Source organism: Cryptomeria japonica, chromosome 5 (genome assembly GCF_030272615.1).
Source record: "Cryptomeria japonica chromosome 5, Sugi_1.0, whole genome shotgun sequence".
Taxonomy (NCBI): domain Eukaryota; kingdom Viridiplantae; phylum Streptophyta; class Pinopsida; order Cupressales; family Cupressaceae; genus Cryptomeria; species Cryptomeria japonica.
The window spans coordinates 909,774,267-909,801,837 of NC_081409.1; the positions used below are offsets into that span (position 1 = coordinate 909,774,267).

The 27,571-nt window shown below is 36.7% G+C and overlaps 1 protein-coding gene across 2 annotated transcripts in view; it reads right to left on the reverse strand.

The window, feature by feature from the left end:
• Positions 1–208: 208 nt before the first annotated feature.
• The window catches only part of LOC131066218 (uncharacterized), a 39,841-nt gene continuing 12,478 nt past the window's right edge, over positions 209–27,571 (reverse strand). Inside the window, exons 2-5 of one of the 2 annotated variants that reach the window (XM_058000931.2) lie at positions 11,462–11,603; positions 1,211–1,370; positions 880–1,100; positions 209–735 (exon numbers count right to left, since the gene is read on the reverse strand). In XM_058000931.2, coding sequence (XP_057856914.1) covers positions 678–735; positions 880–1,100; positions 1,211–1,370; positions 11,462–11,603 — 581 coding nt within the window. In that variant the 3' untranslated portion in view covers positions 209–677. Of the gene's footprint in view, positions 795–879; positions 1,101–1,210; positions 1,371–11,461; positions 11,604–27,571 lie in introns of both variants that reach the window. The other variant, XM_058000932.2, reaches the window with a different exon arrangement.

Consider the following 27,571-nt stretch of genomic DNA (forward strand, 5'->3'; position numbering starts at 1 on the left):
GCCACTAAAAAAATCACTGCTAAAGACGGTAGATAACATACTAATATTTTGTTGAGCCCAAATACAAAACAATGCATTCTATAAATATGGTAATAAAACTGATTGAGAATCTGTTTACTTTTAAAACATGGTTACCAGAAGACACAGGAGTTCCATGATGGGGGACAGATGGGGATGAGGATGCCAATTAAAATAAGCTACACAAGTAAATTTACAAGGAGATGGCTCTGTTATATATAACTATAGTCACCATTGTTTGTGGGTATAGGGACGGGTAAACAGTCCATGTCCCTACAATGGAGTATCTTGGTAGCTATACTTTTTAAACAAGCATTTGTTGATCAGGAGATGTGAGATAAAAAAAATGGTTGATCCATGTAATAAATAACTTCACGGCATTTGAAAATCATGTTCATAATATTACAGCCCACCTTCAGCTCTTCATTTGCTCGTTTGCTGCTGCTCCTTGTAACAATTCATTGAAGCTTGCATTTACAAGACATTTTTTATCCAATAAAAATAATATCTATGAAGAAAATGCTGCTTTGAGAAAGATAATAATTTGGTTCACTTGCCTGAGCCCCCGACCATGCCTTTGTCCTCTAATTAAGTGCCATTTTCTTCGTTCCTCAAACTCAACTCCACTAGTCTTCAAATTGTTAGCCCCTTCCAACATTTTATTGTCGGTCATTTGTGTCTTGGAATTGCCATGCCTCTTGATTCCTCCTTTTACCTCTAACATTCTCATCAAATATTGAGATTAGTTGTATAAGACAATCACATTACATTTGGTCCTAAACAAAGCAAAAAGAGTAAAACATAAGATGCACCATATATCTTTGAGAGAAATATTGATTAGTACAGAAAAATTAAACTGACCTTGATGTGAAATTTTCACTATTTTGACCATGCCTGCCACTAATTGGGAACTGGGCCTTGGGAACCATGAGATCACTTTGAAATGGCCTACCTATGAGTTGCCTGTGTTCCATGTCTGCTTGTATTTTATTCTCATGAACTCTCCTCCTAACGTTTATTTCCATGAAATATCCCTCTTTATCCCAATCAATTCGATAGTTTGCCTTGAGTCTAGAACCTTCCTGCTTCCACAATAGCATATTCAATTGTCACCTCTAGTGATGAGACAGGTTTTTTCTGAAAAAAATCAAAATACCAAAAAAGTGTAAATACAAGATATTTAATAACCCACTTTTTGCATTGATCGACCACAAAAAGCTTTGACAGCATTGAAAAAACTGCTGTATCTCTCATATTGAACCCAAACTTTGCAGTGCAATGCAGATGTGATATCCCTGCCTATGTCTTGCACAGCTTTACCCAAATCATTGTTTCCAACAAAATCAAGGTTCCTATTTCAGAGTGTAAAACAAACATATCAAGCAATTGTTACTAAAGATTACCAAATCGCTAAGAAAGAAACAAGCTTCATGAATAACAAAAGAGTGCAATTTATACATTGAAAGAAAAATGCATGAAATTTGAAGAGAAACTTGTGTTAATTGAAAGGATGGCAGCTCTTTGAAGTATCTGAATAAGGTTTACCAGCACAAAAGGAGAAGCCTGTGATATCTCTCTGAAAATTTCATAATTTTAGAAACTTGATTGCCAATGATGCAATCTTAAGAAAATATGCAGTAAATCCCAACATTTGTCTTCTATTGACCCATCATGACCTCTTAACCCCAGAAATAAAATTCTCGCCCCTAAAAAAAGTCCATTGCTACAATGCCTCCCACTCATCACTGTCTCTGCTGTTCACAATGTTTCAATCCCTAAATGTATTAAAATATTGTAATATTTCTATAAAGGTCATCTTAAGTTATTTTTAGAGTCTTAGAGTTAGAATAGCTTGTCGCTATTTTTAGCTTCAGTTAAGTGAAAAAGAAACACCATCATGTAATCTCTATTTATGGAGCCTTCATGTCCTCTGTTTAATATCGAATTATCTGAACATGATATCAGAGCGGGTCAATGGGATTTCATAAAATTTGGAGAATTTTTTAAGAATAATTCGAGCCTCTTCTGATCTGGATTTTTTTTCCAGAAATTTGTTCTTCGATTTTTTATGAAAATAAAAAATTCGTTGGAGTTTGTTTAAGCACTGTTTTTTGTGTTTGTGGGCTTCTGTTTGCAAACCCACGTCTGTTGGTTTTTGGTTTGAAGGCAAAGGTTTTTTGTGAGCATTTGAGGCATCGCTTTTTCTTTGTACAGCTTGCGCACGGTTTGCATCTGTGATTTCGTCTAGTTTTCTTCCATTTCTGGGCACTGTTTTCACCAAATTGAGTGATTTTTTAGATGAACCAGATCTTGTGTCGACCCTTCTGATTTTCGTGACTGATTTTTTTTACCTCCATTTTTTCACGAGTTTTCATGCTGTGCGCAACAACCCTCCTTTTCTCTGTTCACGACAGGATTTTTGATATGCGGTTTCTTTGTTCAAATTTTTCTTGCCTAAGCAAAGGTTTTGTGAGCCGTTCTCTGAACCCATGCCATTTTTTTGGCAAAGGCCACATTTTACAGACACATCAAGGCACCCTTATCTATGTTTGGGTGCCTCCTTGTTGCCTGCAATGTGGATTTTTGGGCTCTTTTGTTCACGGTTTTTTCTTAGAGCTTGCAACCTTCACGAAGTCCTTTGAATTCTTTTCATCTTTGTGTTTGCTCTTGTATGCCCTTGTTAGGGTTTCCACGGGTTACGAGGGCTCTCTGGTTGCATGGGTTTTCTAATTTTTGTCCATAAAAAATTAGTGTTGGTTTTTCTAAATTTTCTCCATAAAAATTAGTGGTGGGTTTTAAAAATTTTTCTCAAAAAATTTTGGAAGGGTTTTACCGTTTTTTCCTCGAAAACGAAGTTTTGTATGTTGATCCGCATCTTGGATTTTGTGCCAGCTACTTTGATATTTCAGTTTCTGGGCTTTGTGCGATTTTCTCCTAGAGTTGCTAGGGCAACAGTTTGCACAAGGGTTTGCCATATCGGGTTTGGCGATTTTCTACTCAAAAATCGTCATTTCAGGTTATTATCGGGGTTTCAGTTTTGTTGCCCAACATCAAGTTGGAAGGATTCTGGTACTCTTTATCATTAACATTCCGCAGATCCAGGGAGGGTCTCAACAGCAGCAGTGTTTTGAAAAGAAGGGGCAGCCTTCTTTGTGTTTGTGATCAAAAGACCTATGTCTTTTGTAGGGGAGTTAGAATGATGACCATTAAGGGAGGTTATTAAAATATTGTAATATTTCTATAATGGTCATCTTAGTTGTCATCTTAAGTTATTTTTAGAGTCTTAAGAGTTAGAATAGCTTGTCACTATTTTTAGCTTCTGTTTTAGCTTCAGTTAACCGATTGTTTCTTTTTAGAAGCATCGTCATGTAATCTCTATTTAAGGAGCCTTCGTCTCTTCTATTAATATCGAATTACTTGAACAAAATGCTCTTTGCCTTTGGAGAGATGCGAATAGTCTTTAAAGAATCACAATAGGGATCTCAACTCTTCCCTTCACCTAGACTGCCATTACAAGAAGGCACTTTCAGCCACATTGACTGATTGCCCCGCATTGGGTGCAGTTTTGGCAGGAAAGAGGAGAGCGTCCAGTGTTCACAAGTTGTCTCCAAACTTCCCAAAAACTTCTTTTGTGTCTCAGTACTCAAACTCTAACAGATTTTAACTCCAGTGCAGCTAAGTGTTTAAGGCTTTAGGTGATTTGAATTTAGATGAGGGTGCCATGCCATTAACCCATAGTTTGCATAAGGATATGTATAGACAGCTTATGGCTAGCAGAATTCTTGAAGGTTTGTGAATTGTGGCATGCATGATCATTTATAGTCCTTATAGGTAATTAAGTTAGTTTGGGTGGCATCCATGGCACAAGTATATAAGAGGTAGTGGTTAATTCATTATTTTGCGAATTGTGTTCTTGAGGACTTTTGGAGGTTTGCCCACTCGAAGTGGCTTGTTATTCTCAAATATTTTCAAGTATTTTCAATTATTTGCAGTGTAGTTCCCACTACATTCTTTTCTTGTGCAAGTTATTTCATTGCAACTGGCATTAAAGCATAGTCTTGGCATTCAAAAGGCAAGAAACAAAGCAATTTTTTTCAATTTTAGAGGGTTGATCAAGTACACATTCAAGCTGCTACAGTCCAGAATTGAGATAATTTGAAGCAAAATTGATCTATGGTGAAATTAGGGTTTTGACTAGATTCACTCCCAAGACTGCCTATCAATGATTTCTTGTAGTTGTATGCCTTATAAGTTACAATAAAGATTTCAGGTTATTTGTATTCAAGCTGCTACAGTCCAGAATTGAGATCATTCGAAGCAGAATTGGATTTATGGTGAGATTAGGGTTTTGACTAAATTCACTCCCAAAACTGCCTATCAATGAATTTCTTCTAGTTGTATGCCTTATACGTTACAACAAAGATTTAAGGTCATTTGGATTTGTTTTTTGAAATTTATTGCAAAATTGTTTTGCTGCACTATGGCAGGGGCTTGAACAAGAGGCATGGAAAGGAACCCTGTCACAACTAGAAAATCTCCAAACAAGGATGATCCAATAATTGAATTGAGGAGATGGGTTCCATAGATGCAAAATCTGTTAGGGGATAAACCACGAAGGTCAAGGATGATATTTTGGCATGGGAAGAGATGACAAGGTTTGCTACTGAAGACGATATTAAGGTATTAATGAGAAGATTTGATTCTTTTGTAAGTTCTATAGATTCTACGTAACCAAATTCTCATCACAAGATTTGGGAAGAAAATGCCTCTTTAAGAGACATGATGCTTTTGGGTTTGACTCGGATAGAAAGATGGACCATCACCCAAATTATTCTATGGCTACGCACTTGGTGCGAAAGCTGGATATACTAAAGTTTAATGGCAAGGATCCAACCAATTGGCTCTACCAAATGGAGCAATTCTTTAATCTTCATCATGTTCAATGTCAACTAAAGGTGGCAATGATATTCTTACACTTGGAATTATACCAATTCATTTAGTATCGTTGGCTTTGTCAAGAGAAGAAAAAGAAGGGAAGTGATGTCACATGGACAATTTTCCAAGAAGAACTCACCACACAGTATGCTAACAATCTTATAGATAGCTACTTCTGCTAGATTCCCAAATTAAAGCAAATAGGTATGGTCAAAGACTATATTCAACAATTCCAAATCTTGTCCTTATGAGTGGAGCCTATTACATAGTAAAACTTGAACGAATTATATCTAGGGGATCTAAAGGATCACATCAAATATGAGGTATGCATGTTGAAACCACTTTTGTGTCCCAAGCAATGTTTATGGCAAGGTAGGTAGAGGAAAAAAAGTTGCCAATAGAAGGCAACGCTTTGTAAACATAAGATATAGAAGCACTCCTACACTATCATTCCCTTAGCCTACCAAATTTCACTCCACAACAAATTGAAGAGAAGAGAGCGAAAGGGTTATGCTTTAATTGTGATAGCAAGAATAGTCGAGGACAAAGTGTGGAGAAAAGAAACTGTTACTGAGGTTACCAATGAAGAAGAAAAGGATGAAAACTAGGTAGGGGTGATCGGTAAAGAGACCGAGGAAGAAATTGAAATCATTTCTTGCCATGAACTTTTAGGAATCAATAGTCCACAAACCCTCAAGGTAGTCTAAGTTGACTTATTGAAAAAACCATAGTTGATAGTATCAATTGACTCAAGTAGTACTCATAACTTTATCAATAATAAATTAGTTATACACTTAAATTGTTTTGTCCATCAAGCTCCAAAGTTTCATGTCATGATTGCAAAGGTGTAATAGCCAATGGTTCCGGTAAATGTCATAGTTTTATGTGATCCATGGGTGAATATAACTAGGCAATTCTTTGTTCAACATTCCTATGGAGTGAGCTGGCATTATTTTGGGAGTCCAAGGACTTTTCATGCATTTCCAACAAGAGCAGAAAATTTGAACTTCATGGACTATGTGCAACATCACCACAATTGGTGAGTTCTCATCACATACAAAAGCTTCTAAAAAGAAGTGTGGATGGGATTTGTGGCTCAATTATTTTCAATAGAGGCACGACCAACAAAGGAGTCTACCCCACTAACCCTACAAGCTGTTGTGGTGAAACATTCAACAATCTTTGGATATATGCCAAAAGGACTTCCTCCCAATGTAATATACCCTACTGTTGTATGACTGAAAGTGTAGGGAATATTAACAAACCATTGTCTGATAAACTGCTGTTCTAGTTTCAGGCTGAATAACTTGCGTGTTATGCAGTTTGGACAGCTAGCATAATTCTGCGTGTTATGCAGTTTTCTTTGGGTTTTGGCTGTTTGGTCATATTAATCCAATGCGATGAATCTAAAAATAGATTTACCGACTAAGAATGCATACTAATATCATATTCAGATAGTTGGCATTTTGTCAAACATATTGCATGCATCCTAAGTTAGCTAATATGCTCCTACAGCAACTAGACATTGATGCAAACACTTGGCAAGCATTTATTCAATTCCGAAATGGAGGTACAGCAACAACACTTTGCCATGACATGTAAAACTCTATGCAAATAGTCTCTTACAACCAATAGGCATTTAGACAAACACTTGGCATGCATACTAGTGATTCAATATAAGCTGAAATGAATAACTACAGCAAAGACATTTCATCAAACAATTATTGTGCAACCTTGTAACTCCTTATTTTTGAATGCCAAAGCCAAGTACAATGTGCCAAACTAAGTGATGTTAATATATAATGAGAAACCTGGAACATAATGGCAGTTTGCTGTTGAAAATACTTGATGGTGCGATTGCTGGTAAAGAGTTCGTCAAGCTGCAATGTTTGTCCCTTTTAATTTGCTCTCAAACCCTGCTGTAACATTCTGGCGAAAATATGCAGTTGATAATATGAATTTGTGTGCAGACCCTAGTTGCCATTATGCTAAAAGCATGAATTAAGAACCTGCAATAAACTCCATTGTTATTCCTGAGTGAAACCACCTCACAATGGTGCTTGGGTTTCCGTCCAACACCAAGAAATCAAAAGGTTTTCGTCCTTAGAATAATCCAGTCACTGATTTTGGGCAACAATGGAGAAATAGCTTCAAAGAAATAATCTCATAACATGCTCTTGAAGGTAGACAAGCTTTGTTTATAAAGACTCCTCGAACTCCAAATCAATCTCCACGCTCAATGTGGGATAAATCCTCCTTTAATTCTAAATCCTCCTTATGAAGTCAGCCATCTAGAGTCTTCTAATAAATCATTAATAATATAAATTTATATTTGCACTTTATGTCATTTAATTGCCTCCTTGGCTAGGCGCTCAATAATTAATTACAACATGGCCCCATTTTAATGATGAGTATGACCCTTTCTTTATGAAATAATAATAACTTATAATATAACATTAAATGGCCTCATAATAAAATTTATTAATGAAGTTATCACTTTATTAATAATCAAATAAGCATAACTCCATGATTAATCAATATTTCTTCATTCTGTCTGCACTGGGGACTTGAAAATTTTGTCCTTTGTCCAACCCACTGACTTACTAAAAATAGATAGGGTCCCTCTCGATCACCTCCTGACTTACTATAAATAGTAAGTATATGAAACTGAGCCCAAACGAAGTCCAATTTGAACCAAACGAAGAGCAGTCCTGAACACTTCTGACCTCTGGAATGGGAATAAGCCTCCTGCACTGCCAACTGGAACCCTCTTACAATCAGTCTTATAGCCTACAAGGGCCAATAATAGGCTAATCCAATCATAAACCATATCATTCGGAAAAGGGGGCATTACAGTCCGCCCTCCCTGAAATTGCTTGCCCCCAAGCAATCTCAGAAACAAAATAACACACTAGTCCACTCAGGTCCCAAGGGAAGAACTGTGTAATGTCCCTACTGATACCAACTGCCCACCAACATCAGAATAACTGACAGTAGCTGCCAAACCAAACCAATACCAACAACTGGTGTTGCAGGAGGAGACGACTCAAAGAGAAGCAACTCAACTGAACTATGCATCTGAAAGGGGTCATGCACATGAGGATCAAAGGTAAAACTGTAGGCACTCCTCATTGTGTAAACACCTGAAAACTACTCTGCAAACCCTAACTAAAGTCCCGATGCACTATTAGGAGTCCAAACACTACAATCAATGCTCACCTCAAGACTTGGGTCAAAAGAGTGGTCAACATCTAACTCAAAAAGAGGATTATCATAAGGGGTTGTTCACAAACTGAACAACACCTTCATGTTGATTCATATCATACCACTTTGAACCCACATCACGTGTGCTATCATTAGTGCACACACCAACAACTAAGGTACTTCTGCTTTGTACCTCAAAAGATGGCTCAACTGGTAAAGTAGAAGTTGTTGATATTACAGTATCTTCACACGATTCCACCCAAAATGTAACAGCATATCCATCCAAGTCACGATCCTAGAATTCATTGCCAACCAATGAATTTTCTGAATTATTTTCCAAGGTCTGATTTGCAGCACATTTCCTACTATATCCTTCTCTTGTGCAAGTTATTTGATTACATGGGGGAGGGGAGTGTTGGCCGGCAGCTAACTTTTCCAACTCAAGCAATCAAAACCTTCTCTGCAATACTTCCAAAATTGATAATCCTTTCCATCTCTCTACCCATTTGCTCATATTTCTAAAGTCTACATAAATGAGGAGACAATTGACTACAAAATTCACCTACAGGAACATGCTCTCCTATAAAAATTTCTATGTTACTAAGTTCTTTAAAATAGGTCACCAAATTGCAAAAATTTAATACATGTATTGGTACAGGTCCAAGACAATCTAAGGTTTGCCAAAGGTTCACTCTGAGAAACCCAAGTCCTCTGTAGGTTTGTTCGAGCCATAATTGAGCAAGTTGTCGGAACCCTACTGGTTCTAACTCTCCTGAAATACTATTGTTGTTGTGTTTTTGGATTTTCAAAGTTTTTGAACAATTTTAAAGCAAAAAATAACGAGTGTGCCAAGCAAGAATTGCACATAAAACTGAATAGAAACAGAATTGAGAGCAACTGCAACTAAATTATGAATAAGATAACAGATACAATTAATTCTACTGCTAATAGCATACCCATAGGTCCTCAACTTATTTTAAATGAAGAATTCAAGAGTTTGCCAACCAAAACTGGGAAACTAACCAAAATGAGAATACAAATTCAGAATGTGATTTCTCTAAGCCAAAAAGTTGATGGAATAGCTTGAATAGGCTAGGCGTTGGGAACTGTGCACTTAGAATGCAAAATAGGGAGGCATTTCAGCCTCCAATCAAAAAACGTCCTTCTTGGAACCCCCACATGGCAGCTGAAAGTGTACGGCCAGCGAAGGAGAAGTGTACGGCTGCTTTTATTGAAATTAAAATGCTGCAAATGGGATGTCTAAACCTGAATGTCCCTCTTCTTATTCAAAATCTATGAATAACTGAATACATTAACCTTTGATGAAGCACATAAAGACTCCTGAATGAAGCCCTCTTAGTTTGCAATAATTCAGCTGATCTTTCACAGCCTTAGAATCACAAATCCATGAAGAATGCACATTCTTCAATAGCAAGCCCTCTCAAACCTTTGTCTCAGACAATCCACAGAGAAAAATCAAACAATGTCAAATAATTAATAATAGAGTTTGAATTGCTTACAATTTCCTTATAACCTCCAAATGGCACGATTTTCACTAAGTACGCCCAAATGCATTTTAAATACATTAAAATGTATTTAATTAACTTTGCATAGTTTAAAAGTCAACTTGGGCACCCAAATCATTTAAGTGATTTAATAGAAATCACTTTATAATATTAAGTGGCTTTTTAATTTAATAAAGTCACTTTATGATTTTATAATAACCATATAAGTTAATTAAATAACTTAGCCACTAGAATATTAATATCTCCTTCATTATTCAGTCTTTTGACGTGTCATCTAAACCTGGAGTCAATACTGAATAACCCCCATGTGTCCAGGTGCCCTAACTAAAAATAGCACAACTGCTAGATTGACTTACTATAAATAGTAAGTTCCTCAACTAAGCCCACACACTAACTGCTAAGTCCTTGGAACTGAACCCAAGACTGAACTGAAGAAGTGGAACTGCCACTGAGACCCTCTATCCAGAATGTTAGCCTACGAGAGTCCAAAATAATAGGCTAATCCATCAGTCACTGAAACTGAGCAGAGTGGCGACATAACATAAGCCCATAGAAAACCCACATCAAAATAAAAAAGATAATCGTATTCGAGTGGAGTGAATATAGAAGTGGGATAGTTCTCCATTGTGAGCAGGTGTGCAAGTCAAAAAATTTGTTCTTTAGCTATTTTGGATCGAAGAAGTAATAGGTTCAATTATTGTTGCCAATCATAATGTGAACCCAATCAAAGTTTGATTGTGCTCTTACAAGATAGGGCCTTTAGGGTTGTGTGCACCCTTCTCTTGCAATTTTGGACGACACTCAAACCAAATAGGGTTAGCTTTTGACCAAACATTTCACAGTCATGAACAAGTGTCAGAAATTCATTTGTTGATCAAGACACCCATTAGTTCATACATTGTTGCCTCTTCTTTCAAGCAATGCCTTCCTGAAATTTGTAACAATAAGTTCCTTGGTTTAGCAGTTGTTTTCCCAAGGAATTTGACTTGGTATAGACATCATAAAGTCATTATCTTCACAGTTAGAAATGACTGGACACTTACATTAGAAGCAATTAGGTGGCCTTGTGCCTGCCACAAAACAGTGGCATTGCCATATGCATCAAAAATATCAAACAGTTCATTTACTAAACAAAAGTGACATCCTCAATGTCCCAAATGCCTCAGGGACTTAAGGGGCATATCCCCATTTTCCAATAGCAGACAACCTGTTCCATTTGGTACATACAAATTTAAAAATATAACCTTTTAATGAAACAAATGCTAATGACCCCTAAAAATCTAAAAGAGGGAGGATCACCATTGTTAATATAGCACATTGTATTTACTTCTCAGATTTTTAGCTGCTATTAGTTTGTTTAAATTATTTTAATTGCCACCCCCTTCATTTCCAAATTTGCTAATAATTTTGCCATCCCCATGTCCACATCTCAGAAACTCAGAGAAACACTAACATTTTTCATGAACATGGCTAGGGCATTCAAAGCAGAAATAGATCCTTCTGGGCTGTGCATGCATAACCACATTCTTTCTCTTGGCTTAGACGCCAGAATCTGAGAGGTAACTATTCTGTCAAAATTAACCACAGACATAGATTTTTAACCTCTTTTTTCTTAATATGGTAAGCACCTATGTAAGAATTGTTCCCCAAGTGAATGTATAAAGGCCAAATTCTATCCAAGATACCATGATGTTTGAAAGAATGCCTAATCAAATAGAAATAGAAACTACTTATCAGTGCAAGACCAACCACACAAAAAAATATATACATCATGTGACCTGATCTTGCCAAATTTTGAAAAAATGGTGTGTGTAACAAGGACAGAAACTTTTGACGACACCCTAGGCTCTGCAAACCACCGAGATGGAACACCTTCCAATATAAGGGTATCTGGTTGTAGCATATTCCTTGAACCATACCCTGCAAGATAAGTTAGAAATATAATTAGAGGAAAAGTGCCATGTACTTTACCAAGTACCACTGAGTCAAAAGATTATAGACACCAATTAACATAAATGCAGCACAACATATACAAAAAAAAGTTGATTACTCCTATCCAGCACTGATATTTTAATCAAGAGCAATCACGGTTGACTTAAAAACACCAGAAGCTTCTATGTCTGATTGCTTGCTTATGACCATTTAATAAATATTCAAATTTGCTCCCAGTGTCCCCATCTAGGAATTAAGTTCAGAGATTTGTATTAAAATTTGTCTCATTGACCTGAAATATGCCTCCAACAAAAGTAACTAGAAAACCTGTCACGGCCCATAATTATTTCAGTACACAAAGCTTGCAGAAAATAGGTAAAAGACCTAAGTTGTTTTTAAAGTCACAAGCAAGCCAAATGCCAATTTGGCATGTGGAACCACCTTGAAGAAGTTCATGTAACTTATTTGTTGTTAAAATTGTGCATGCTTGGGTTTTGAATCTTCTGACCTTATGACCATGTTTAGGATTAATCCAGCCCTTGCCAGCCCTACTCAACCAGAAGTACAAAAAGCACTGAATTTTGAGCAACAGGTTTAAAGACATGGCCATCTGAATAAAATCAAAACTGAAAGATGGAAACAGTAAGAAAAACCCACAAGTAGGCCCAAAAGGCAACAAAAAGAGCATTACATATCATTCAAGCATGTAGATTACTTGGATATCGAAGGAAAAGTGACTAATGCCCCTTTTATGGTCATTTCTGAAGGATTAATAAATACAGAAGAATGTATGATAAATGGTTATCATCATTTTCATATTATCTCTACTCATATCTCAAATACACTCCAACAACAGTATGCATTGCAGTCCAAAGAAACAAATAGTTTTCTTGGGAATATCTCAACAAGTGAAAAGAAAAAGATATTTTTGATTTCTCAGGATACTATAGGGAAACTACCAGGAACCTAAAAGAAGGCAGAAAAATTTAAAAAAAAAAAAAATCATTCAAAGTCATCTTAAATGCATCAAGAGTGAGAGTGAAAGTAAATGAGAGTCTACACCATGAATATTGATGTATGGATTTTCCTCATTAATTTTGAGATCACCAATTGCAGTGCCCATTGTACAGTGTATTACTTTATAGTTTGACTTCAAAGGTCAAACCCTTAAAATCAATTATGCATCAATTATGTACTACAGAGTCACAGACTACAAAATTCAGGCTGCAAGGTAACACAAAGTAGACAGAGCCAATGAGACTAACTGCTACAAACTATGATCAACTACTATGAGGCTGTGTTTTTATGCACTATGCAACACAGAATAAAATACTAAGTATTCTATCCTCTCTTGAACAAAATCTCCTCTTATGCTAAACTTCATGATCATAAGAGGTGACTCCAAGGTTCCGAATGTCAGGTTTTGATGTGCTCTTTGATAGACTCATTGTGTATGATGTGATTTTGCTGGAATCACAAGGTGGATTTACATTGAATCTTAAATGCGTGAAATATTGTTGGAATGAGGAAATTAACTTGATTTGAAAAATCAAAAAGGACAAAAAAATAAGGGGTTTAGAAAGCTAATCTAATCCTAAGAATGTAAGAAATTATGAATGACTTAGTGAAATTCAACTAGACTTTTCTTTGTCGTGCAAAGCAACAACTCCACAAAATTTAGTGCAATTTCCTAAGGTAAGCGTATGATGTTCAAATCACTACCATGGACATAGACACCATCAAGGCAATGCATGTCAATGAGCAAGTAGCAATTGGAGTTAAGATTATAAAGGGTTCAATCGACCACGCAAGATATTTCACCATCGATGAAATACTAGTAATATGAACATAAAAATTCCACTATTAACCATTCGCAAAGTTCTTCCATCCTTCTAATCAACATGAAAACAAATAAGTGGAGACCATGCAAATTGTAGAATCAACATATGAAATAAACAATGCTTCTTGCTATCTTGACAACAATCTCTTTTTTCTCCTACTTTACTCTAGCTATTTGCTTGCTACCTGCAAACTATTAATTATTAGCTATTCACTATTAACTTTTACAGATGTAGAAGTGGAGCCTTATATAGTGCTCTTATTACAATGAAGGGCCAAGATCAAATCCACATCAATGGTCGAGATTAAAAGATGAAAACCCTAATTAGGATTTGTTACACCCCTTACAAAGCATTTAATGCTTGACCAATAATAAAATTACATTTTTAGGACACATGTCCTTCCTTGAATTTCTACCAATAGATGATGTGGGTAGGTACATCAACCTTTGTGCCCACATGTGGTAGTTATCTGCCTCGTTGGATGAGTTAGGTGCATTAAATCTGGACGCCTCAACTTGGAATGATGTGATAGGATTGAAGATGACTAGGTGCTACTTGAGCTGGCTGCTTCTTGTAACTCATCACAAATGTAGGTGATTAATGCATATCTCTTGATACTCAACATTTCCAAGCTCAATCATGAATGAGACGAAGATAGGAGATATTCTTAATTGCCTCATCTTCTAACTTTGATTAACTCTTCTGGAACTATCTCCCGGATGTACTGGCCATAATTCTTGGATTTCCGGAGGAAATTCAAGATAGTCATATGTTCTTCTTTTGATGTTGAATTTGATCTTGCCTTCAAGATGCTGATATCTTTTCCTTTATGATGGTGAGTCTTTATCTCTCCTTTGCAATGTTGATAAATGCTAGCATGCTTGGGGAATCCTTCACCTCTTCGTGTGACTAGATATCACTTTGTCCTTCATGTCTTGTCTTCTTGATCTACACTTGTCATTGTGAATGCCTTCACCTTGGAGCTGATCCTCATCATGTGTGGCTAAGCTCTTCCACAACTTGAATCCCTCTCTAGCTTCGCCCTAAGTATGTTGAAGTGTGAATGTCATTCATCTTCACCTTGTTGTCTTCCTTGGGCTTGGACACCATGAGCTGATCTTCAACATATCCCATCTGCTTCAAGTGATGAAGTTCATCCTTGCTTGCTTACATAACCTGAAAAGCAAACACAACTTGATCAAGATAGAGGATAACAACATCACTCTTAGAATCTGAAATGAATTCCCTTTATCTGATCTTTGATTTTCACATTTCAAGGTCTGATTTCTCTGATTTTTATTGATTTCAGGTCTGAGACCTACCCTTCCTCATTAGCTCTCTAAGTCGTGGATTGGAAGTGACTTCCCAAGAAGTTCGGACTTTTAGTAGGGCATTGACAGGAAATGGTCGGACTTTTTGGGAGGCACTGACTGTGGTGTAATCAGGTCGGAGTTTTAGTGTAGCACTGGCTGAAAATGATCAGACCTTTTGGTAGGCACTGACAATGCTTGCAAGTGGCTCCAACTAGCTGGGCATAAGGAGAAGTGGGTGGTTTTGCTTGCTAAATGGAAGTGATAACTTCCTTCCTTACTCTTTCATCTCTCCACAAATTTGATCATACACATGCCTGATCCATGAAATCAATCATCATTCAATCAGTATAAACACCATCTCCATGCTTGGGCAAGATTTTGAATATCATTGACACTAACATATAGCAAGTCGGAACTTTGATATGTCACTGACAGGGATGCCAAGCTGATCGGAGTTTTGAAGAGGCACTAACAAAAAGTGGTCGGGCTTTTGACAGGGCACTGACTGGAAATGGTCAGACATTTGCACGGTCCCTAACGGTGGCTCAAAAGGATCGGGTTTTTGGAGGAGCATTGACTGTGAAAGGTCAGGATTTTTGGGTAGGCATTGACAATGCCTTAGCCATGTCTTAGGCCTTCAAGTGAAGCAAAGACTTCCAAATACCATCAAATTTCATTGATCATTGTTTGGTCTCCCCTTTGCATCTTGTTTAACTCATTGAATTCATGTTTTGCCAATCATCATAGACTTCATTAACTCACCTAACTTCAGGCGAGGATTTAAGCATGCACTGACAGTCATCCAAGGAATTTCGGACTTTTGAGGTGTCACTAACCGAAAGTGGTCGAGGATTTATGGGGTCATTGACGGGAAATGTTTGGACTTTTGGGGGGTCATTGACAATGCCCCAAAAGTGTCAACTTCACTTGCTCCATTAGTTGGTTTAAAGCATCTCAAGTCTTTGCTAGAAGATTTCATCTAAGTCATTCATCACTACCCCCCAAAACATCAAGCATTTACCTCAATCAATGTTCATCTTGCCAAGTATAAGACTGCCACATCTTGATCGGGCTTTTGAAGGGTCACGAGCTGGGTATAAGGCAAGTCAGAGATTTGGATGGGCACTGACTGTAAGTGGTTGGGGTTTTCACCCCTCACTGACAGTGAACTAAAAAGATGTTAACTCTGCATGCTCAATCACCTCAATTTCTTCAAACATCAAGCACTCACCTCTCCGACTCTAAGGATCCATCATGATCAAACAAGCCTCCTTATGATCAGCATCCATCAACATCTCAATTCCTGTGACTGACCTCTACTTGCACTCATTCATACTATCTCTGATGACGATGACCTAATGAAATGATCATCATATCGTTCATTGCCAAGCCTTGAGAGCTATCTAGCCTCAATCCCACCTAAAGAGAGAAAAATGACCTCATTACTTCTTGACTAATTGGGCCATCACACCTCCTACAGGTAAAAGGTTAATAGCTAAAACTACTACTAGATGACGAAACTAAGACAACAATCCTAGAAAGCGAAAAAAGTGGGGGACCACATTTGCAATGGGGCGATGTGTGAAATGGTCACAACAGGCTGCAGTTTATGTTTTTGTCATGGATTATACTGTATACATAAGTAAGTGATGCTAGATCCTCAAGCTTTTTTATATGAACAAAGTAAATAGATTAAATTGTCTTACAATAGCTAGACGTGATTGTGTGCAATATAAACCACATTGCTTACAATCACTTAGTTCAGTCATGCACTGAGTTGTACCACTATTCAATGCTAAATAATACAAGGGCCTTCATCATCCATTTGAAGTAAAGCCAGTTCAAAGGGAGCTGTCAATGTTTGGTCAATCCTCATGTTATAATTCAGTGTTGTTGATTGGTAAACATGAGAAATAGCAAAGCATCATGTTTCTCATGAAGACCAAACATGCCACCATTTCCATATCCTAGGCAATTGCTTACAACAGAGATCTGATTTCTATAGTGCTCAGAGCATTCCACATTACCACCATCAGAACACCCTACCAATGAGTGTACAGGGGTTCTAACATAGCTTGCACATTCTTACTTCCACTGAGTACATCAGAATCTGTGCTGAAAATTTTAAGGGAACCAAAGGAAATATGGTCATGTGTACTCCCAAACTGAAATATCTTCCTACTCCCAATCATGAATTCTAACAAAGAAATGAATAGAACCGAGGTGCCCTTAATATATCACCATAACACAAGATGCAAAGTTTGCAAAAAGCACATCAGCATAAAACAATCTCATAAAGGAATTCAATACAGTTGCTGATGTTGAAGCTCCAACATTCTGCTCATATTTAATTTGATTCAGCTGCTCTGCATCAAATGCCTCATCCATCCTAAATACAACAGAATCATTCGGTGCTTGGAAAACCTGTTGATCCTAATTGTAAATTTGACAACCATAATTCTTCTTTGTTTCCATGTAAAAACGGGTCACTTTAGTGTGAATGGTTCGTCATATATTTGGATGTATTCGTAAAAAAAAAAGGAATATACGTGAATTCCCAAAGTTCGCCCAAGCTTTAAAAGTCATAATTGTACTTCACGCTATGATGGTGAAGGGTCACAAATCATGTTTTTGAGAAAATCGAGAAACTCTTTGTATTTGTATTTGCAATCCTATGAACATTTTCAAAGTAAAGGATATGATTCAAAGTAACATGTTGACTTCTAAACTTCAAGTTAAATGATCCCTCGAATTGCCAATAAATGAATGATAATATTGTATTGTCTTGGATTGCTATTGGCATTTTCAAAGAGTTTAAAGTAAAACATGATCATCAACGGTCTAAGCTGGCAGTTGACCAAGTATTAGCGGCAGGTTAGTAGAATAATCAAAGCGCCCATATCCACCAAGTTCAAAAAGTGAGTTGGTTGTTACCGCTAAGTTGGTGAATAACACAAGTGACCGATAGGTTTCTTCAGAGAAAGGTTTAAATATTGATCGGTGAGTTGGCCAACTTTAACAAGTTTACCATTCATTTCATCCTCTCTATTCTCATCGGCAAGATGAGAGTATTTCAAAAGACAACGCCTTCCCCTTGAACGTCCATCTGGCGGATTGGATACACCACGTGGCCTGGAAGAATGGCGGAAATCAGTTTTATAACTACTTCCACCGTTTGCTTTGCATGCCGATAGATATGCATGCTATCGTGCTCCCTAACTCCACTCGCAGGTATTGAAGATGAGATGTTTGAGTGCCTTGTATTCTGTAGATACGTGGTATGTGTATCAGATGGTTCTCTTCAAAGCAATGTGAAGTATAAACGCCAAAGTTTAAATGCCTGTCATTGCAATAAAAACAGTTGTGAATAATATTCTGCCAGCCTACAACCGAATTGCATGATCCAGCACCTCAAGAAGATGTCGTCTCTAGGAATGAAATAAAACAAGTATAGATATGCACAAAAAGGATTTGTTGAAAAGAGACATAAAGCTAGCAAGCAAATGCTATTGGAGTGTATAGCGCTTAATTCCACACAGATTCCTCCAGCATTCAGCACGCCATTGCCAATATGGGATCTGTGATTGCAGGATATAGGAAAATTCGATTTGTTAAAAAGGCTTTAGAAACTTGGAAACAAATGCAAGTGACAGGTTGATGCCAGATACCACCACCTTTGGAATTGTTTTCCACAGTTACACTAAGTAAATGCAGAAAATAGATTCGGTGTGAAGGCATTATTCAGTTTCAAGAAAATGCACTTGGCGGGTGTAGAGGTATTCATTTTCAAGTGAATGGAATTGCACGAATAGTGCCAGGCTCTGCGATTCTTTTGTGTCTGCACCGAATATGGGAGCTTTGGAGTAGGTTGTAAACATCCACCAAACCATCGATGGGAGGAAGATTTATGTCAGATATTATAGTTGGAAATGTGCTCCGGTCGACCTGCATGCAAAAGCCGACAATGTATTTTAAAGATGTCATCACAGCAAGTTTTAAAGTTATTTATATATTGTATACAATGAGGACTAACTTTATAGAATGGCTCAAAAGAGATCTTATCTCGTGGAATGCATGAAATGAGAAATTTAGAAAAACACAAGTGATCAAATGGCAAGGTTTCTGTCAGATTTGTTTTAGTTTGAAATATCCTTCGACTTGCAGCATTTCAGAGAAGATGTCATCTTACAGATACCTGCTATAGGCAGAGGGTTCTCCAAACGTAAAGAATAGATATGCATGATTACTTTCTGCACTGGCAGAGTAATGTGTTATAAAAGAGCTTTAAAGACTTCCTTGTGATTAAAAAGGAACTTATGTAAGTTTCAGTTCAAATCGATATTATTCATGCATTGAAGAAGACTGGGTCGGTTTACTTCAAAACCTATGCTCGCTATCTCAAGGAGCTTTAAATGTGTTATAAGTATCCTTTTCAAATACAGATTGAAGAAGGAGTTGTGTCAGATATCATGAAATATGGAGAATGAGAGATATGATTTATTTAATAAATTATCCCAAAGAAACGTAATGCAATGATTCTAGCAGTAGCATGGTATTGTTTTAAATGATCTTTCAAGTTATCAACCCTATGGGATAAGAGGGAGTCAAGAGATATTTTTAAACATTGTTTACAAATTTCCAATTTGCTGCAATTGGTAATAAAAAGACGCTTTAGAACTTCTTAGTATAAGAATCTGCAAAACACATCATCATGAAATACAAGGCTCAAGAGTATGAGTACGCCCCGATGATCACCACCATGATTCCAGAGGTTCATGATACCAAGATTGGGCACATAAATTTGCAAGAGATCAAAAAGTTCTTCATGGAAGGTGACAGATCAAAATTGTCTTGTAGAGTGGCAGGAAGCGGCTTGATTGAAGCAGCATGTTTTCCCATATCAATTCAATGTACAAATTTGATGATAGAATGCTCAAAAAGATATAATCCAGATGCAAGAGAGATAAGAGCTGCAGATGGATCCTTAATAGCCAAACTTGATGGAATTTCAATAGCTATTATTCTTCGTTTGCCATATAAGGAAAAGTTCGCTCACATCGATAAGCAAAAAGCTTACAAATACTTCAGCGATAATAGAAGCAAATGCCTCAACAATCTGGCTAAAGAATGGATGGTTGCGCCACGAGGAGGACAGTCTCAGCTTCCAAAAACACTCAATCGTTCTCTTTTCATCAAAAAGATTTGTTACTTGATTTTGTTACTCCATAGAGTGACAGGAAGTCCTAACTCCACTGAGTTTGAAATGTGGATGTATCTCTTCATAACAGTCATCTCTGCCAGTAAGCAATTCATTGACTGGGGCCATCTCATCAGTAACTACATACATGACCAGTTAGTGCACTTCAAAACGAGTCAACGCTTCCATATGACCTCTTACTTGATATATGCTATTGCTAATTTGAGGTCATGGCCAGGGTTAAGTACTAATGGTGTCCTGAATCAAGAAACTCAAATTTACCATTATTACAAGCAATTACAACTCGAGGAAAGCTTTGTGTATTTCAGGCGGGTGAATGATGCTTTCACAATGTGGGCAGTAAGGTTATTACAAGGCGACATTGCCACAAGAATATCAAAGGAAGCCGCTAATTTGATAAAGAAATATGGAAGTTTCTTCATCCAGTTTCCGAGATTTACCTATCTTCGAGTAGGAGGATTTGAAGGTTATCCACACAAGTTACCCAGATATGTTGATGATAAGCTCATTTTAGTTGAGCTTTGTCGGGAATTGGTTTCAGTTCAAAAGAAATGTAGAGATAGAAAGAATAAAGGGGTAGCTTTCCCTATTTGTCTCAGGCACTATAGATGTGAGTCAAGTTCAAGAGCAGATGAGGCAGAAAAAGCTTTATCCAAGGTCAATTTGTATCCATACCAGATGAGGTTCCCTTTTGATAGCAAGGATTATGTCAAGAACAGCTTAAAGTTAGGTCCTGGCTATTTTCATTTTCCTAATCTCGAAGACTTTTGGGAGGATTGCGAAGATGAGTTCGAGGTTAGAAAAAGAGATTGGACAAGGTTAACTTTGAAGCAAATGAATGATTTCAAGATGGATTGGACCATAGAAGGCATTGAAGATGATGGATCTGATTTGATTGATCCTATCTATTTTGAGCAAGTCTAGTCCCAGCCACTTCCTAGTTTGAATTGGGCAGATCTGGAAATGAGAGATGTCAGAGAAAGAACAAGTTTTGTAATCAAGAGTTCTGAAGCCTAGATTAAAAAGAAGATTACTCAAATGACTGCTACCAGACCAACAAAGGAAACTCCAAGAAGGAAAGGAAATCAGCTTGAGAGCTCTACTTCGCTACATTCTTCCCATACTCTAGCTAGGGATACTTCTTCTTACCAAAATACTCAAGGAGGTGATGGAGATGAAGACCCTCCAAGGAGGAACAATCTTCAGAACACATGTGGTGATGAACCTCGACAAAAGAGGAAGAAATCCAGAGCAAAAGACATAGAAGAAAATTCTGTTGCAAGTCAAGTAAAGGATCAAGTTCCAGTGGAAATTCTGGATGACACAAGATTTGATGATGGAATGCATTCCATATCTCCCTCAGTTCCTATTGAATCCCTACGACAAGAAGCACAACAAAATACTTTAGTCATGGATTCATCATTTCCAAGCAATCCAAGCGATCAATTTGAAGAAATCAGAGAGGTGACAACAACACTGGTAGCAAGACAAGAAATCACCCAAGAGTCCACAAAAAATTCTTCTTTCCCATGGTTAGAACAAAGTCAATTGAAGAAGAGGAAGGTAGAAAAGTTGGTGGTACCTGAATTTAGTGGCATATCTAATCTCTTTGGAAGAGCTGAAAAACCAAAGAAACTCAAAGTATCCTCAAGAATAAAGACTGATCCAAATTCAAAGAATATGTGCTTAGAAACTGGTCAACCCATATCTGAGAAAGATACAAATGAGGCCACCTCTGCGGACTTTGTTGTGACAAAGATTGATATGGGACCTTCTTCTCATGAGTCTGATATTCAGAACTTTAATGTGATGGCAGCCAGAATGGTGGAGAGAAGTGAAAAGGATAAGCAATCCAAGGATCAATTGAAACAACAAGTGCACACTTTGTCTTCTTACTTGAAAACAGTAGTTGATACCTCCTCTATGCCACTAAGTGTAGATCGCCAGCCAATTATATTGACACCAGAAGGAGTAATTGAAAGGAATGTTATGGATAATCTTCAAAAGTACCAAGCCTATGGAAAGGTAATTGAAGGTTGGGTAGAAAAGGTCAAAACTCTTGCATGTGATTTCCTAGTCCAAGCAAAATCTATCCATGATGAGGCCTTAATAAAGAAAAATACTATTGAGCAAGACTTGAAGAATGTCAAGAAAGAGGAAACAGCTTGGAAGGAAATTGTGAATGATTTCAAACAAATGATAGAAATTGGAATGGACACCCTTGCAACTGAGAAAATCCTGCCTAGTAATGAAAAAGATTATCTAGAAATATGGATAGAAAGCATTAACTGGAAACTAGTGATCATAGATCAAGTTTCATCAGAATTAGAAAAGCTCATGCTTTTATGGGATCAAGTGTGTACCAAACTCCAAGGACAACTCACTACTCTTCTCCCAGATGTGACGTTGATGGAAGATTTGCAGGTGTTACAGAATAGCTTCCAGAACATGGTAGATCAGCAGCTTTTTAACAGGACAAACTTCAATGAAAATACCATGGAAAAATTGATTGATATTTACTCTTCCTTGAGAATCTCTATGTCTCAGATACTCAGCATGGTGACAGAACTAAGTGGCATTCATAGAAACTTGAAGACATGGAAAATGAGGATAGCCAACATCCTAATTCCCAAAGGAAAATCTGTCACTTCAGCCATCCGACTTTTCAAAATCTTCAGAGACAAAGGACCTGGACAACATAATGTGCCTACAGAAGCGACAGCCTCATCGGCAGCACAAGGAGTTAGCTTAGAATAAGTGCAGAGTTACATTTTGTATAGTCTCCATTTTTGTTGTGTTACTCGCATCATGTTTTTGTCTTTCTTTGTAAATAACTCTCATGATCGAGTTTCCTTTCTCTCATCTCTATTTCTGTATTGTAATAAAAGATAATCCTGGCTCTTTTCATATGAGGTAGTTATCCTAGGTTCTCATTTTGGGTAGTTATTTTAAGTAATTATTTTTCCCAAAGTTGAGGAAGTTATTTCAAGTGGTTGAGGAAGTTATAATGTAGTTATAAAGGTGGTTAGGGTAGTTACCTCGGGTGGTTACCACTTCACCTATATATACCTCATTATTATTCAATGTGAAGAGATTCCACTTTTTCACAAGCCTTGTATGAGAGACTTGGATAGTATTATTCAAGAAATTAAGCAATAGAGATCAATTTGGATGTGTGTTCAACTTATTCTCATGGGTTATTATCAATGTTCTTATGTTTAATTGATGATTACCTAATGATTTCCCTTTAACATTGAATGTGAAGAAGATTATTTCAAGTTGTGGTATCTCAAACTTGATTATATGGAATTTATTTTAATCTAGATTCATACCTTATTTGGCGTTCAATCTTTCTTTATTGTTCGTTCTTTAAATTTTCGAAAAATCCAAATACCCCCATTATACGAGGGAGCTGCCCCTCTCAAACGCAGAGAAGAATTACCATTTCTTTGTGATTCTTCAACTGTTGTGAACGATTTGTTGCTAATTACAGGGCAAAACAGAGTTTTTCAAGAAAATTTCTTAAAGCAACAAATCCGTTTACCAACAAAACCCTATAAACCAGTCTGTTTTGTTGCAGAAAAAATCAGAGCAGAATAAAGTTGAAATGAGCAAAAAAATTCGGAAAATATGAAATAAAAATCAGATAACATCAGAACAAATTTGGTCAAAATAGAGGTCAATTTTTTCAAAAACATCATAATGTTTTCATGAAAATATTGATCTGGAGTCCAATATACAATATTTTCTGAGATATCGTTATATCTGCTTCTGTGTATTGCCCAGGAATGGTTAGCAAACACAGCACCACTTTAATGACTACCAACCACCTCATCCAAATTTCACAAAAAAAAAAAGATCTCCAGTATGTCCACTGGGAGTCCTCAATCAATTGTAAAGGAAATTATAGCATCAAATGTGATGATATTAAGTGCTAACAGTATTGGGCTATTCATAAAAGAGCCCCGACATTGAATTCCAAGACATTGGATTGAAATTCCCAAAAATTGAACATATGCACAGGTCTGAGATGGCAGCAAAGGCGAGCAAAAGACAGAACAACAGATTTTCATTAACACGTATCAGTAATCCCCTAAGATGGATGGTTACTATGAATAATAAAATCAAACTTGGGTGTAAAACAGAAAATAAAAGATAGGGTTCAAAACTTGAATTTGAATAGGCTTAGGTCCCAACAGAGCACAATATACACTACCAATACTATTTGCATGTGATAATGTAAAACCAGTCAAAATGACAGAGATTGTAATAGCCCTAGTCTAAAAAAAACCTAACCAACGGTTTTGTGTTTTGTTTTTATTTTTATTAAAGTGAATTTATAGGGCTATAAAATGCATTTTTAGATTTCCCAATTCCTGAATGAGCAAGCAAAGGTATCCAATATAGAAATTAAACTCTTAATGCAATCTAACATGTGTTACACAATCAATGATCAAATGAACCAAATATGCTAACAATATACTATCAGAAGTCCAGTTTAAAACAAACGCAAATCATTTGAGGAAAAAATTGGCAAACCAAAAGGTATAAAATTATTTGAAAAAATTTGGGAAAAACTCAGATTATAAAAAACATAAAAAATTGTAAGAAATCAAAAAGACAAAAGCAAACTCTTTAATATTTATGGGAATTTCCATAGCATAGAGATATAGAGTGCAAATAAAATAGAGTTTAACCCATAAGTTTTGGCAAATAGAATTTTGTTGTTTATATTCATATCGTTGATTACCTATGTTACCTTGAGTTTCCGGGACGGCAAAATTTTTTGCCAAATTTGGAGATGGGAGGGGGGGGGAACGGCTATATAAAATATATAGGAAAATTCTAAATGTTTATATGAAAACATGGATAAAGCATATGCATATATACATTGACTTCATATGAAAACATGGATATAGCATGTGTATGATACTATGAAAACATTTTAGAATGTAAACTTTGAACATACAACATTGTCAATAGACTCAATACTCAATATGCAATCATAATCCAGAATTTCAATTCATTCATATTGTCAATATCATAGTTCCCAGACTCGGACTTGGCTTGGACTCAGCAAGGCCGACTCGACTTGTGACTCGGCAATGACTCGGCAAAATAAAAAAACCCTTGAAATTAAGAGATTTTTAACGATTTAAAACTTGTTTCATGCACCCATTATTGAATAAAGCCCAATTATAATGTGTGCTAGTTTGTTATGCCATGAAAGGCATGCTGGTAGAGTATCTACTTGTTTGGGGCTTCTGTTTAGTATTTTCTTTGGCCAAATTGAAATTCTGGGAGCACCAACATGAGACATCATGAATATCTTCACTTGGAAACTGTAAGGAGTGCTTGTGTATGGTAGCATCAAATAGTGTGCTTGTTGAACTTAGGTTTTACCTTGGAACTATAGTTGACCTTGGTCTTTCTTGGACCTCTTAGTTTTTAGGCTATATATATGTTGGATGGAAGGGGGAATTGTGAGGCCAAAAGGGTTTGAAAATATGCTCCTCAGAGACATGTCCCTTGCCAAAACTAGCCTTGTGCCCCATGGGGGGATTTTTTGGGATATGGGGACAGGTAGGAAATGTCCCCAACTCACCCCCTTTTTTCAAAATTTTAAGAAACATCCCTGTTGTGAGGTACTCACACATCGCCCCATTGCAAATGAAGACCCCCACTTTTTGCTTTCTAGGGTTAGCTCTTTTAGTTTTGTTGTTGGTCGTTTTAGTGTCTTAGCCTTTGCATTGAAGGGATTGAGTTTCTCAAAGGTCATCAAATCAGGTGGATCTCCTCAAGGTGGAGTGAAGGAGGTTAGGTCAATTGAGTGATTAGGGGTTATTTAGATCATTCATAGGGTTTTTGTGTACTATCTGATCACACTTCAAGTTGCTAAATCAAACCTTGGTTGAATGCATAGTGTCCTCCTAGGTCCCGTCCCTTACATCAAGGTCAGAGTGAACTCGCCTTAAAAGTCTGGAATGTCATCCTAATCCTGAAATGGCCTGAAATTTGACTTAAGTCTGGAAATTTGAAGGATCCTCCAAAAACTAGATTTTGCATTATAACTCATGGAGGTCCGAAACCACTCTCAAACATCCTGACAATATATATGGAATATAATTTAAAGTATACGAAAGAGAAAAGACATAAGGAACTCTCAATATGCATATCATAATAGATATTAAAGAAATAACATACAAAATGCCCAAAGGCTACACTGCTGCCATATTGTTTCATTGTCAATTATAAGTTTATATTGTTACATTTTAAGTTTTAATCATATATATTATAACTTTATATCGTTAAGTTTTAAGTTTTTATTTTTTAACTTACGAATTGATATTTTATTAGTTTGCTTTTCTATTTATAATTTATTATTTATTAATTTTTAATTTTTAAATGTTTAACAATTTAATATTTTCTATTTATAATATGAATCAATTTTAAATGTTTGATATGAATTAATAAATTTAAAATTTAATTAATGTTGCCTTTTAGTTTTTTTAATAACAATTTGAATTAATTGGGGGCCATGTTAGAAAATTAAAAAAAAAAATTGAAAATATGACATTTTTTATTTTTTTAATATTTTTTAATAGCCCTAGATGTGGGGGACGTCTGGCCGTCCCTGGAACGTATGGACGTCCCCCACAGCTAGGGCAGATGTTCTCTCGTTTCGGGGACGTCCCCTCTAAATTTTGGCAGTTTGGGGACGGGGGGAAACGTCCCCAGAATTGGGACGAGGGTTTTCAGGCCGAGGACGTGTACCCGGGTTTCATAGTGATTACATTGCATTGCATAAAGCATACTAATCTAGAATCAACCCAACCTCACTTTGCATGTTATCAATCACTTCTTCTTGAATGAGCTGAAGTATTGCATCTTCAAGCTTTCTAATGCACCTTTGACAATTTGGATCTGCAACTAAGCGGCTTGGTCAAAGCAAGAAAAATCTTTATTAATACCTTACATACACCAATAGAAACACTGTGAGATATGCCATATCTTATTGATTATCATCAATAATCTCTTTCCCCTTTGATATTTGGCTCTCTTTTGCTTCTATTGCCATGATTTGAACTGGATATGCCAAATAGGGGCTTGGATTTGAAAATACATTCTCACTAGGCTTGACTTATATTAGGGGATTTTCATCTTTTATCCTTTCTTGACCTTGCATTTGAATTGTGTTAACATGATAACCAATAACAATTGCTTCCTTTTTTATACGAGCATCATCTAATAAGTCCATATAATGAGGAGTATTTTTCAAAGATTAATGCTCAAGGAAAAATGGATCTTTTCAATAGGCATCACTGTTGATTGTAACTAAGTAGGATGCAGATTCCAATTGCCTTAAGGCAACATTGGAATCCGCCAAGGGCTGGGCCCTTCTCTCCCCTCTCACATGCCACACTAAAGGGAAACGTGTTCCCCCTAATAGGGCCGACCCTATAACTAAAAGACACACACCACTCTAAGGGAAACGTGTTCCCTCTAATCGGGCAGACCCTATAAACCAAAAGTCATAAAATAAATAAAAGGGATTAGCACCAAGCCGACCTCAAATAGGTCCTC